The sequence below is a fragment of the Varanus komodoensis genome, unplaced genomic scaffold (genome assembly GCF_004798865.1).
Source record: "Varanus komodoensis strain SLA01 unplaced genomic scaffold, ASM479886v1 scaffold40, whole genome shotgun sequence".
Lineage (NCBI taxonomy): Eukaryota > Metazoa > Chordata > Lepidosauria > Squamata > Varanidae > Varanus > Varanus komodoensis.
Genome location: NW_025335942.1, coordinates 7096804 through 7109979, shown reverse-complemented (window position 1 = coordinate 7109979; position 13176 = coordinate 7096804). Strand labels below are relative to the sequence as shown.

Below are 13176 nucleotides of genomic sequence, written 5' to 3'. Positions count from 1 at the left end.
TGTCTTGACTGACAGAGCAGCAGGACAATGAAAGGCATGACCCAGGGGGTGGTGGGCCGTCCACACTGGAGCCATTCAGGACAGCCGCCTGAGCGGGACGGTGCAAGCTGGAGACCAGCGCTGAGCAAAGGGCTGGAACCGACGGCCCAATCGCCCTTCCGTCTCTACTGTTCCAGGATTCCATGATAAGGGACCTGCTTAAAATTTCCGCATCCAAAGACTGATCTTTCCTACATCGTTGGGGGAGGAGAGAACACAAGCCCCACTGAACTCTTTCAGGCCTGAAAAGGCATGGATGGTGAAGCCCAACGAGATGCGACCAAGTCTGAGTGGTTCTGGATGCCCTAAGACAGGCATCTTGGCCCTGTTTTGGGTGCTGCCATTGTCTTCTTTTCCCTCAGCTCTTCTGTAAGGGGCAGACCCAGCGAATAACATGCTTCTAAACACTGTGAGAGGGATGCAGGTGGCGCAGTGGTTTAAACCGCTGTGCTGCTGGGCTGGGTGATCGAAAGGTCGCCGGTTCGAATCTGCACAACGGAGTGAGTTCCTGTTGCTCCGTCCCAGCTCCTGCTGACCTTGCAGTTCGAAAGCATGCAAATGCAAGTAGATGAAAAGGTGCCACTTCGGTGGGCAGGTAACAGCGTTCCGTGCACTTTGGTGTTTAGTCATGCCGGCCACATGCGCACGGAGACTGTCTGCGGACAAACGCTGGCCCCCTCGGCCAGGAAATGGAGATGAGCACCGCCCCTTAGAGTCAGGCCTGACTGGACTTTAATGTCAAGGGGAAACCTTTACCTTTAAACACTGTGAGAGCAAGCAGAAAAACTGGCCTGAAGGAGAAAGTGGGAGATGCCCCCAAGCTGGCCCTCCAAGCCAGGTTTTTGCTGCTCTTGTTGTTAAAAATACCCTTCCTCCTGCCACACAAAGCAGGTGGTCCTCACTGCCTGGGTGGCAACACGTGGAGAGAGGGGAGGTTAACATCAGAGTAGTTGGGAGTGGGGCTTGGGCTTAATTTTGGGATAAAGCAACAGCACAAGATTTTCTAGGCTCAACAGACAATTGCATCGGCATCAGCGAGTATCCATGCCAGAAAGAACCCTCCCAGCTCGAGGTGCACCACTGTCCCATGTCCACCTGAGCGAGGTTTACCTTTTCCTCTTTGTATCTTCTCTTTTTGCTCACTTAGCTTATCCAGTGGCAAATTGGTCATTTCCACGCCATACACAGTTCTCGCTAAAATAGCAGTGAGCGAATCCATGATGTTCGCCCATTCCACTATTAGTTCTTTCCAGTCTGTAAGAGACGACAGCACACGGAGCAATTCATCCCAGAGTTCTCGAGAAATATAAACATTCAGATTAGCCCGAATCCATGCCACAATGAGAGTCTGTGATGGGGAGACAAGAAGGAGCGACTTTTTATCTAGAATTTTAAGACACTGGTTTCTAGAGGCGGTATCACTCATCCATGCACTGCATTATATTAATTACATAAAATCAATCCATTCAAAAGAAGCAACCAATTTCATAACTAAAAACACTTGTTCCTATCTATTTTTGCAGCCTGACATTTTTACACTGCAACATCTAGACGGAAGAATCTTTCCAACTGTAGCTTACGATAGAACATCCAACCCATTTACTGATGTCTTAACCAATCCCTCCCACTTCCCTCTTCTCCAAGAGAAGAATGACAGTGGTACCTTGGCTCACGAGCTTAATCCGTTCCAGGGCTCTGGTCGTGACCCAAAATGGTCGTGAGCCAAGTTAAATTTCCCAGGGAGGTTCAATGTAAACAAGGTTAATCCGTTCTGCAACAATTTTTAAGTCAGAAAAATGTGAAACAAAGTGACAAAGAACAACAAAGATCATGGCCATCCCCCCCCACCCCAAGCATGGCCATCTCCCCACCCCCAGCACAACCACAATCGCCCCCGTCATCCCGGCACGCTGGGGGGGAGAGATGGTGTGATCGCAGGCACGCTGGGGGGAGAGACGGGCACGAACGGGGTGCGTGGGGGGGGAGATGGCCGAGATCGCGGTTGCGCTCCTGCAGGAAAGATGGGCGCAATCACGGGCGTGCGCCTGCAGGAAAGACAGGTGCGACCTCAGCCATTTCCTCCCACTGCTCCCAGCACGATCGTGGTCATCTCCCCACTGGGGTGGGGGGGAGACGGTCGTGATCATGGTTGCCACCCAATGTGGAGTTCGTGACCTGAGTTAAAATTTTTATGAAATTTTTGTTCGCGACCCGATTTGGTCGTGAACCGAAGCGTTTGTGAGCCAAGGTACCACTGTATAATTAATTCTTGGTCATCCAGTTCATGACAGAAAAACATTCAGAACCCATTTTTGAATGTTATTTAAACCGGGTCCAGCTTAACTGAAGTTTATTTCCACCTTAAGGATCATTGAACTTTGCTTTCTCAAGCCAAGATGCAGTTCCAGTTTTCATATGACTGAATTACTAAGTACAAATCAGATGCTAGTTTGCTTCGGAGGAAATAACACGCATCCCATTAACTGCCCCTCACTGAAAACCTTCCTATCCTGCTTTTTCCTTCAGCAAAGACAGTTTGCAAATCAGTCCATCCAGTACTACGCCCTGCAGAATCCCACTTATTTCAGTGAGACGCTCTTTGAGTACGTACGTAACCTTCTCATTTAAATAAGAGGGGCTTAGTTAGCTTTGACTAGATAATGCACCCGATACATGCATTTCTGGTGGTATTACAAAATCTTCCCACTGCTCACATAGGTTTTACTTAGGGGATATAAAACCGGTTCTTCACTCAACTGAATCCCCCACCCTTGTGTGCAAATCTAGTCGCACATCAGTGCTTCCTACATTACTCATCTTTCTTTGTGTAACAGGTGCCAAGTTCATCATCATTAATGAAGGGCGATCCTGTACTTTTTAATAAGAATGTTTAAAGTGAGCAAAAGTATACCTTTTGGGCAAGGACACAGGCGTTTTTCAGGATGAGCCGATGCTTGCAGCTGCCCTTACATTTTTCTTGCACTCTTTCTAAAGAGCTTTTTCTGTGTGATCTTATGCATCAAAGGCAAGCCCTGCGAGCTCCCTGGGACCTGCTTCCAGGTCAATGGGTTCAGGACTGGAGCCGAAGCAATCCAGCCTGGCCGTCTACAAAGAATGAGACTCACCCTAAATAATAGTCCCGCTAGACTTTGAGCAAACGTGTCCTTCACTTGGTTATCTTTGGATTTGCTCATCACAGTTTCGGTTATCCTGAGAAGTATTTGTAGCATTTGCTCCCTAGGACAGAACAAGAACAAAAACCCACATGTATTTAGAATTCAATTAAACTCAATAATTTTTTTAATATATGAAAAGTATATGAAACATGTTGATGCTCTCCATGTCCACATTCTCCCAGAAAAATACCACACGCTGTCCTCTGTCAGATGGCACAGAGTTGTTCTAACAGGGACATTTCTAATATCTTTGCCATCACCACCGAGTAAACTGGCAATGCCAAACTTCCCAGGCAAAATGTAAAGTACTTCTACTGGATATGAAATGTAGCAGAGTCAGCATAGCGAATAAGTTATCTTGTACACAGTCGTTGTGACAATCAAAGGCGGCTAAGGTGACCATTTTAGGCAGAAATTTCTAACAATTTCAGGGGCAAGAACCAAATGGACATTCTTTTGGGCTCAACAAAATCAAGTCAGAAATCCGAGGCAGTACAATGGAGAAACATGAGCCCTTGGTGTCTTTCACATGCATTTCAGCTTCAACATAACCTACCACTATCCCATGCTTCAGCCTATCCTATCAGGCAAGGTCATGCAAGAAAATAAGCCATTTTGTAGGAAAACACGCAAGTGCAGAGAAATTAAAAATACATACCAGGTCTTTTGGTTCATTGGAAGCTGCATTATCATGTGCCTATATATACTCAAAACTGCTCTGCAAGCGACTATCTGCTCCTTCAAGAGTACAGGAATTTCATTGCATGGTTCCAGTAAAAATACATTTGCAGAGTTGGTCAGGAATACCTTCATATTTCGAAGGAAGAGAAGGAAAGCAGTAACCATCCCTGTCCATTCAGACTTAATTTCTAATATGTTAAATGATGCCCCGTGTATAATATTTAATATGCATGCTGAGAACAAGCTTTTGACACAAAACTTTTCACATAAAGGACTACCTTTCCCAGTCCTTTCATGTTAAAAGGTTAAGAGCATGGCCCGAGAGATTTGGGGGTCAATCAGCACCACGTTTTAGCTTTGTGGTGTACCTGAACACAGGAAAGCCAGAAAACCATCCTACATGTGGTATTCCGGAAGGAAATAGGAGAGTTCTTCTGCAAGACGGTGGGAGTTCTGGATGGTAGCTTTCCATCAGAGTTAAACTTGTCCACAGTGTCTTGGCAGAGCAAGGGCATAGTCGTGTTGTCCCCCACAGCATATGAACGTAAGTCGTAGTGGCTTATGTTCACTCTATGCCTAGCCTGCCGTCCGCTGCACCTCATCACATCCAGTCTTTTTGCTAGATGGCCACTTTCCGCCATCTTGATTTCGTGGTGGAGAAGGAGAGGGCAGAAGACTGGGAGACCTTGGTGGACTTGAGCCAGCATGGGTCTTTTCACACTAGCTGCAAGATGGCCAGCCAACAAGGTGGTGTCTCACTCCCAGCGATACGGTGGTGAGCTGAGAGGTGGGGCTCTGAAAAATCCTGTGGCCTCTTAGACAACATCTGGAGGCCTTCAGATTGCACAGATTAACTGTCTTCCTTTTGCTGTTTCACTGAGCAACTCAGCACTATTGCCCATGAAAGATGATAAAGCATATTTTGATTCAAAAGCACTCTTTTGAGCAGCTAACTAGTTAAGACCACTTCAACCCAGCTCAATTTCTTATTGGGTTTCCCTTGCCTTTATGCGTTCTACAGAAGAAACTGAGATTGGAAATGGAATTTTCCCCAAGGCTTTCACCCTCAGACACAAAAAGAAGCTCGTAATAACAAAGCTGGAGAAGTTCATCAAGACTCTTCCGCTTGTCCCGAACACTTTACCTGTAGTGTGGCTTGGACACCGGCTTTAACATCCTTATCTTCATCTTCTAATATACATCCTCTGTTGACTGCACTAGAGAAGGAGTAGGTTCTTCCCCAGCTTGAAGACCTTTTATGTCCAGAGTGGCCGGATGTAAGCTTTAAAAAAACAAATTAATCAGTATGTGCTGGTATGGTAAGATGGGCCATTTCTTTAAAATCATTAAGACACAATGTTATAAAGGAACATAAAGGAACATTTTGTAAAATGCTCTGGAATCTATCCCAAAGGGCCATGTATAAATATTTTAAAGAAAAATAAAATAAAAAAATCTCATTGTAGGATGAAGGAGAAGAGATTAAAAAGCAGGTTTGGTTAAAACAAAAACGAAAAGCAACTTCCAAATATACTTAGTCTGCTTTTATTATGAGGGACTGGGTATTCAGCATGCATATGGTGCAAGCTCTCCAGAGATCTTTACGATGATTAGAGCAGCATATAAATTAAATAAATAACGATAAACAAACACCATGCGCACCACGTTTGAGCCCGAAGAGGCTAAAAAGTACATAGAGCAAAACAAGACCTTTGTTATATCATTCCACTTGACACATGAAGGAGGTTGGGAGGGTGAATCTCTGGAGCAGGGCCTTCTCTGTGGTGGCACCACGGCTGTGGAATACGCTCCCCAGAGAGGGTTGTCTGGCGTCAACATTATATTCTTTTTGGTGCCAGGCAAAAACCTTTTTATTTGCCCATTATTTTAATTAGGTTTTAACACTGTCATGCTCAGTATTGTACTTTGTTGTGATTTAGTTATTGTTGTAAGCCACCCTGGGATGTCTTGTAAAGGATGAGGTACAAATATGGTTAATAAATAAAATAAATACATATCTTCCTCAGTTGCAGTTAATCGTTGCAGAACTTCAGCATTCTAAGCTTTCCACTGTAATACCTGATGCTTTTTTTAAAAAGTCAGTGGTAGCCAGTATCACTTTTAAAAAGATAGCATAACAGAAAGGACTGAAGACGCTTCTCTTGTGTAGGAAGCAGCAAGTACACAATTAGCAGGAAGTCAAATGGATGTGTTACGACCATTAGCTATTGAACCCCACATAATTACACGCGATAAACCATCCACCCATTTAGTAATTTCGTAACAGCATACATGTTTGCTGTCTATCTCTGTTTCTGACTGATTTATGTCACCATCATCCTGAACCAGTTCCTTCACTTCCGGTTCTTCCATAAATTCAGGTTTCACCTCCAGAATCCACTTCCGGTACACTTCCACCACCTTCTCGGTTGAAGAGATCTCTGAAGAAGGCAGCAAGAAGGCCTGGAACACGAACAGTTGCAGATACATCGTGGGAATGAAATGTACTTGTAAAGACATTAAAGATCATCAGGGATAATTTATAGCACTCCTTGCTGTCAAGAGAAAAGCCTTCCCTCTTCAAAACAAGCATGCAAAGACGTTTGCTTGGCTCCACTGCATCCCGTCCCTTCAGTCTCACAAATATGAAAACAAATAAAGCATAGCCTGGCCCAGCACAAAAGCTCCACCACAAAATCACATCAAGAGAAGCTGAGATGGAGCTGGCTGAAATACGGTTTTTATTGTGAGATAAAGACCAAGATGCAACGTAAAAGCACACAGACTATTTTAAGTGTTTACTCCCCAAAGAGCCTTTATGGAGATGATTTCATATGGCCATATAGGAAGGAGGCTAGAAATTATTATTTCCAGAACAGGCTCCGTGCAAATCAGAATGCAATTCTGTGCATGATTGTCCAAGAGTGGGAAGTACGCCCGGTTTGATCTGAAAATCCCTACTCCTGCCCCAACATCCATCGACCTTTCTATGGGAGTTATCCATGAGCTCCGGATGACTTCAAAAGCTCTCAGATCACTGTAAGGATGAGATACCAAGCCTGCTTCGTAAGGTGTGCTGGGGATTGGCATGGCAAGCTGCTTGCGCTTTACCGGCTCATGGGGTACATGAGCCTGAAGGCCAAGCTAAACGATCATGATTCGTGTATGTTGTGTCAGAAGAGAGACAATACCCACATTCATTAGTTTTCCATTGGCTTTCCTGCATACACTTAATAACCCTGTTCATATCACATATTATTTCTCAAACGCTTCTAAGTTCTTCGTTTTCCCCTGGTGAACCAGACCAAATTATTTCATTCCGCCTCACCTACAATCTAGTCTGTTTTCTTAAAAACTGTGTTTGCAGCACAATTCTAAGGTTTACTCAGAAGCAAAGCTCACTCTATGCCATGAGACTTGCTTCCTTACAATCCAGATAGTAGAATTCTCACAACCCAGCAACTTTGATTTTGATTTTTCATACTGCTGCACAAATATCTTACTGAAACGTTTTAATTGTTCAGATTTCTCTGATCCACTTTCACAAATCTTCAGGGGCAGAGTAACTGGGTTTATTTTAGCCAGTCCTCCTGTGAGGCAGGTTGGGAGGAAAGGAAAGTGGCAAAGCCTAACACCCCCCAGCTGAGACAGTGTAAATTTAAAGCAGGTATCTAAATATCAGGGAGGAGACTAGCTGCTGCAAACACAGGTACCGCATGCATGAGCCGTGTGTTTACCACACTGACCTGACGAAATACTTCATGGACAAAATTGACGTAACCTCGCGTGGACAGAAGTGTCCGCTGAGCCATCTCGTACACTTCCCGGTGCTGCTCTTCAACGCTGCAGAAGCTGGAGTCACTGAGCCGCCGTTCAGGCAATGTGCTATTGTTTGCATGGCTTTTCTCCTGATCCGACGGAGCACCGCTCTCCGATTCTGGGTTTTTATCCTGCACTGAACCACCCACGGTCTTAAGCAAGGCGAGGTGGGTGAGAGAAGAAATTCAGGCTGTAATTGATGAACATACTACACACAAGAAAATACGGTATTCTGATTACAAGCAACAAAGAAGCCACCCTCAGATCAGAAAGGACTGTATTAAGAACTGAACCAAAACGTAGATAAGGAACTTGCTAGCAATATACTTCTGATAAAAGCAATCTACCCTGCTTCCCTCTTTTGTTAAAACCTATGGAAATAAAGGGACAGAGATGTGATCGAACTCAAAGCAGTGCAGCAGTTCCTATCCATAACGTCTCAATCTGCCCCACGATGGCACAGGTGTCTTTTTAACCGTCAGGAGCAGCATTGTACTTGCCTTGGTACGCAATTCTCACAACACAGTACTTTGGAAACTTGTATGGAAAGGGAAAGTCCCCCTTCTTCTGAACAAGGGGCAACAACGAACTGCAAAATTCTCTTCCGGCAATATCTCTTTCTGGTTACTGTGAACCCTGGCTTTGAAACTTGCTTTGAATGAACACACACACACACACACACACACACACACACACAGGCAAAACAAAATGGGCAAAAAGCATGGGTCAGCGTATGGCAAGTAGGGTTTAGAAATCTCTCCTGGAGTGGTCCGGAAACATTATTTCCACACCAAAGGCCCGCACTGCTGCAAAGGTCACACACTGCCATAGGTACAACTGTGTAATCCATCTTCAAGGGCAAGACTTTAAGCAGCTGCTCTTCACTGCAAGATGGATGAACCTGCTACTAAACTCAGGCTTCTTAAAAGGCCTACTTGAAACAACAAGGAGTCTTGCGGCACCTTAAGTCGTAACCAATTTATTCTGGCACCAATTTATTCTTTACCCAAGCTTTTACCGTCACTGTCTGGTTTATAAGACACAGTGGAAGCTTATGCCAGAAGAACCCTGGCGGTTTTTAAGATCCCACAAGACTCTCTTTTTTTCAGCTTCAGTAGACTATCAGGGCTATACTTCTCCCGACCCGTCTGCCTAATTACAGCTGACAGAAATCTCAGAATACACAATATTCTGCAATAAGTGGAACACAGCTTCAAAAGTCATGTGACCTGCTCTTCCCTGCAGTGGAGGGCAGGATGTGTCCCAATAGGGCAAAGCTCAAGGAACCAGGCTTCAGGATGGATGTCAGGAAGTACTTCCTGATGGTTATGACCCTCGGGATATGGAGAGGGCTTCCAAGAAGGTGGTAGAGGCCCCATCAGTGGGGGCGTTCAAGGAAAGATTGGGGGTGCCATGAGTGGAGCCGGGTGTCAGACTAGATGACCCAGGAGACCCCTTCTGACCAGCTTTGTTTCTATGTTTCTAAGTCCATGTGAAAAGGATGGTTTGACCAGGAAAATGTTAGCTTAAAATGTCTTTAGAAATCTCAACACCAATCCCATTTATAACATACCTGAATGATTCGGGGTAGAACCTCGCCTCCATTTTTGGAATTCTGCATTGGTGTAAAGTATTTCTTTTCCAGGAAAAAATTTACAAGCCATTTAATAAAGGCAACACGAGCTTTCATATATGGTATTTTTGTGCTATAAATATTTTCATTGTTGTAGGTTGCACTAACATAGGCTGGTTTCAGTCGCAGGCTGGGGAGATCTGCAAAACAGAAAACAGGAAATCTAATTTTTGAAACCCTGACCTTATGAAGAAGTTCATGTTATAACCTTTGCACACATGGAAACAATTGTCAGCTTTATACATATGAACAGAAGAGATCATTTGTCTTCCCCAGACAAAAGAGTGACAAAAATTAGTGATTATATATCATGAGAATAAGAAAAAGGTTCACAACGTACAGATGGAAAGTGGCTCTCAGTTCCACAACAGCCTTCAAAATATCTAGCATTTGACACAAAACAATTATACACACAAAATGATTTTTAAAAAACCCTTTAGCCTGTACTTCACCATTGTCAAAATTATGTCTATTTAACATTACGCATCGCCAACATAATACAATTCTTACATCTGTCTGGAAGTAAGTTCCACTTGAGTCAGTGGGATCGGCTTCCAAGTAAAGATGAGACTGTGAGGCAAATCCTGACCCCAAACCTACTTTTGTTTTAAAATTGTGTACTAGTTAATTGTTTAAAATCATGTCATCATTACAGCAGTCCTCAAGGCAGGTCAGCTGAAAATCCAGGCAACGACACAGGGGCTGCTGAAGGCTACCTGGTTCTCTGGATCAAGGTGAACATAATCAGAATCAGAGTTTTAAGCTCAAGGCAGGCCGCTTAGAGCTTGACAAGAAGAAAACATGCTCACCGCTGTTCAAAGAGGCATATCTAAAACCTGGTAACGGGGAAGAGAACACTACAGAAAAGCTACTTATCCTGCACATTTTTTGAAACAATTTAAATTACGCGGCTACTTACCAAGCACAGGTTTGTAGAGGTTGGTTACTTTTGCAAAAGAGGGAAATAAATGAGGGAGGTAATACTTTCTGAACAAAGCAAAGAGAAACTTAAACCCAGTATCACGGTTTTCCTTATTCTTCCATTCCAGGCTTGCAGCCTTTGTCAGAATTAAGAGAGAGAGATCACATTAATACTGAAAAATAAGACTTATGAACTTTTTAAAAAATATGTCTTTCATAGCTGACTTTTATACCTCAAAACTGTCAACAGATAAAAACCACCCCAAGCACAAAAATATTAAAGAAGAGGCACTACTTTTCCGATGAAGCTCTGGGGGACACCAATGAAAGCAAGCGTTTCCCTATAATTTTGATATCTGCAGTAGACACACAGATAAGAATTGGCTAATTTTAAAACATTGCACTGACCAGAGAAGACAGGGGAGTGTCTGAAACCCACAGGCCATTTATGCCTTTGACATATAAAGCACACAAATAATGGGAAATGGACAAACACCCCCAGGGAAAAGGATGCAAGAGTACAAGAACGCCTGCATAATTTGCGAGCTGTTTTGAGTGCTTTTGTACCCGCGCAGAAAAAGTAATCCCTACTTTTCCCCTATACCTTGTGAGCAAATAAATGCAAGAGTGTTTATTTAAGATTTTAAACAGGTATGCTTACCTGTATTACCATATATTTTAACACTATCTGAAGAAAGTAGCAAACTGCGTCCTCTACAGCCTTTTCACCGGAGGCCTGTGGTAAGAGCGGGCTTATTTCTTCAGGATAAATCTTGGCTACAATGGAAAACAAACAGAAACAGAGCACAGTCGTGTAAACGCTTGGACTCTGATTGGGCGCATCTTTCCCGTCATGCCAACTCATGCTGAGAGTAAGTCCGGTGGGCTGGCGAAGGGGAGGATAATGGACCGTGCACTGCGATGACGATCAGGCCCACCAGGGGTTGTGCGCACACTTCCTTCCCTCGTTCCCCCCACAGGAATCGCAGGGAGCTCCGTGCAGAACCAGGTTCTCTGCTTCTGCCCAAAAGGACGTTCATGACCGCAGTGAAAGAAGGAAACGGGGGTTCGGCAGCCCAGTGTGGGTGGCAACATGCTAACGGATGGCAAAGAAGAGGCAGAAGGGCTCAATTCTCACTCTGGGGCCGTCTTCTCCAAGAGGAGGGCCTATGACCTTTCCGAAGAAGGAAAGTACAAGCTGAAGGAGCAGGAGGGCGGCTCAAGGAGGTCCCGGATCATCTGATTGGGTTGAATGAGTTCAGATCCCCAGGGCCTGATGAACTCCATCCTGGAGTCATAAAGGAGCTGGCAGAAGAGCTGTCAAAACCACTGAGATCATGGAGGGCAGGCAAAGTGCCAGAGGACGGGAGAAGGGCTAGTGTTGTCCCCATCGTCAAGCAAGGAAAGGGGGCTTTTGTGTTGCTTCAGAATTCCTTTGTTAAAAATCCCCACCCATCTTGGACTCCTTTTCTCATCAGAGTCACCTGCCACGGGACTTTGCCGATCATTGTTTGAGTTTATTAAATGTGGCTTTCCTAAAACCCAGGGCATGTATTTGGCTGCACTTGGCTTTTCCTTCCTTTGGAAGCAACGGTTCGAAATTCAAAAACACCAGGTGACAGATCAACCAAAAACATACCAGGTTATTTTCCTCTTCTAGACACTTGAGACAAAATCTGGAGACTGGAAGAACTAACCGTATGGAAGACTGAGGGGCGGGTTAATTAGGGTATCCAGTGTACATGGACCTTTCGAAGACATCACTGCGGGAAACCCAGGCACGAGGCAAGCAAAGATTAGCAGCTGCTCCTCGGAACAATTTGTCTGGAGAGCTTGCAGCCAGAGAAGGAATAACCGAATCCCTTCACATCTTATCTGAAAAACACACATTTTAAAAGGCCACGGCAAAACAAAATCACACTGAGAAGTGAGAAATAAACCTTGCTGTGATTTCTTACAGCAGGGCTTTATTTTAGCAGCTTTACATGAACACCTGTCCTTACAAGGTATCTCTCCTTCAGTGATTAATTTCATGCATGTCTCTGTATGCTTGAGGAATCTGCTGTGCCCTGTATCAAGCACAATCATGTTCCTTAGAGTCAAAGTTCATCGTGGAAGACCCTAAAAGCCAAGCTAGCATAAAGCTAATGTGGTGGCTTTTATATAAATTTAATAATAAATAAACAAGATGTGGAAGATTAGGAACTTGCCTCTTCTCTCCCATGGGATTCCCTTCTGCAATGGCTAATTCAACCCATACTTTGGAAGTTAGTTCTAATTAGACTTGGCCTTATTTAGGCATCAAACCAAACTATCGTTGGCACAACTCAGACTAGCTGGGCAGGAGAAGGGAGGAAGCAGGTCTGCGGCAAGTGTCCGACCCCTCAAAATATGCTTGGGATGAAGGGTCATCCAAACGGATCACGTGAAAACCTACGGACCACTTGAATCTCGTGGATTAGAAAGCTCAGATGGATCTTCTATGCAAGTTCAGCCTACGCTCTATTGTCCCACAACCTGAGTTGCAAAACAATACTCCCAAGCACCCAGGTGTGAAGCCAGGTGACTGTTATTTAAATGAATTAAGGCTTTTGGGTGCTTCTGCGTAATTTGCAGGCACTCTGGACAAAATGAGGTTTCCTTGCTTGCACCTTTCAGTGTGCAGTACGAGCATTCACTGTGCGAGGGAGCATTCACAACCAATATCTATGAAATTGCTGCTACAGGGTTGGCTTTTTTAGCAGCCCTGCCACTTCAAAAAGTAACAGAAGAACCAGGCCAAAAGCACGAGGTCCGGGGGAAATCAACGTCCTTGCCTGCCCCGAATGGTCTACATGATCCCACACCAGGGTAAGCAAAGGGTTAGGAAAGTGTAAAGATCTGTCTGGGAGGCAGACAGCACTTGGG

General features: G+C 44.5%; 1 protein-coding gene across 6 annotated transcripts in view; it reads right to left on the bottom strand.

Annotated features, from left to right (window-relative positions):
• Positions 1-13176, bottom strand: part of RALGAPA2 (Ral GTPase activating protein catalytic subunit alpha 2) — a 154574-nt gene that overhangs the window by 120001 nt on the left and 21397 nt on the right. For all 6 annotated transcript variants that reach the window (XM_044442946.1, XM_044442948.1, XM_044442950.1 and 3 more), the window contains exons 6-15: positions 11967-12144; positions 10931-11046; positions 10268-10406; positions 9289-9488; positions 7643-7867; positions 6189-6359; positions 5041-5178; positions 3874-4022; positions 3165-3276; positions 1150-1387 (exon numbers count right to left, since the gene is read on the bottom strand). In XM_044442946.1, the coding sequence (XP_044298881.1) occupies positions 1150-1387; positions 3165-3276; positions 3874-4022; positions 5041-5178; positions 6189-6359; positions 7643-7867; positions 9289-9488; positions 10268-10406; positions 10931-11046; positions 11967-12144 (1666 nt within the window). The remainder of the gene's footprint in view (positions 1-1149; positions 1388-3164; positions 3277-3873; positions 4023-5040; positions 5179-6188; positions 6360-7642; positions 7868-9288; positions 9489-10267; positions 10407-10930; positions 11047-11966; positions 12145-13176) is intronic.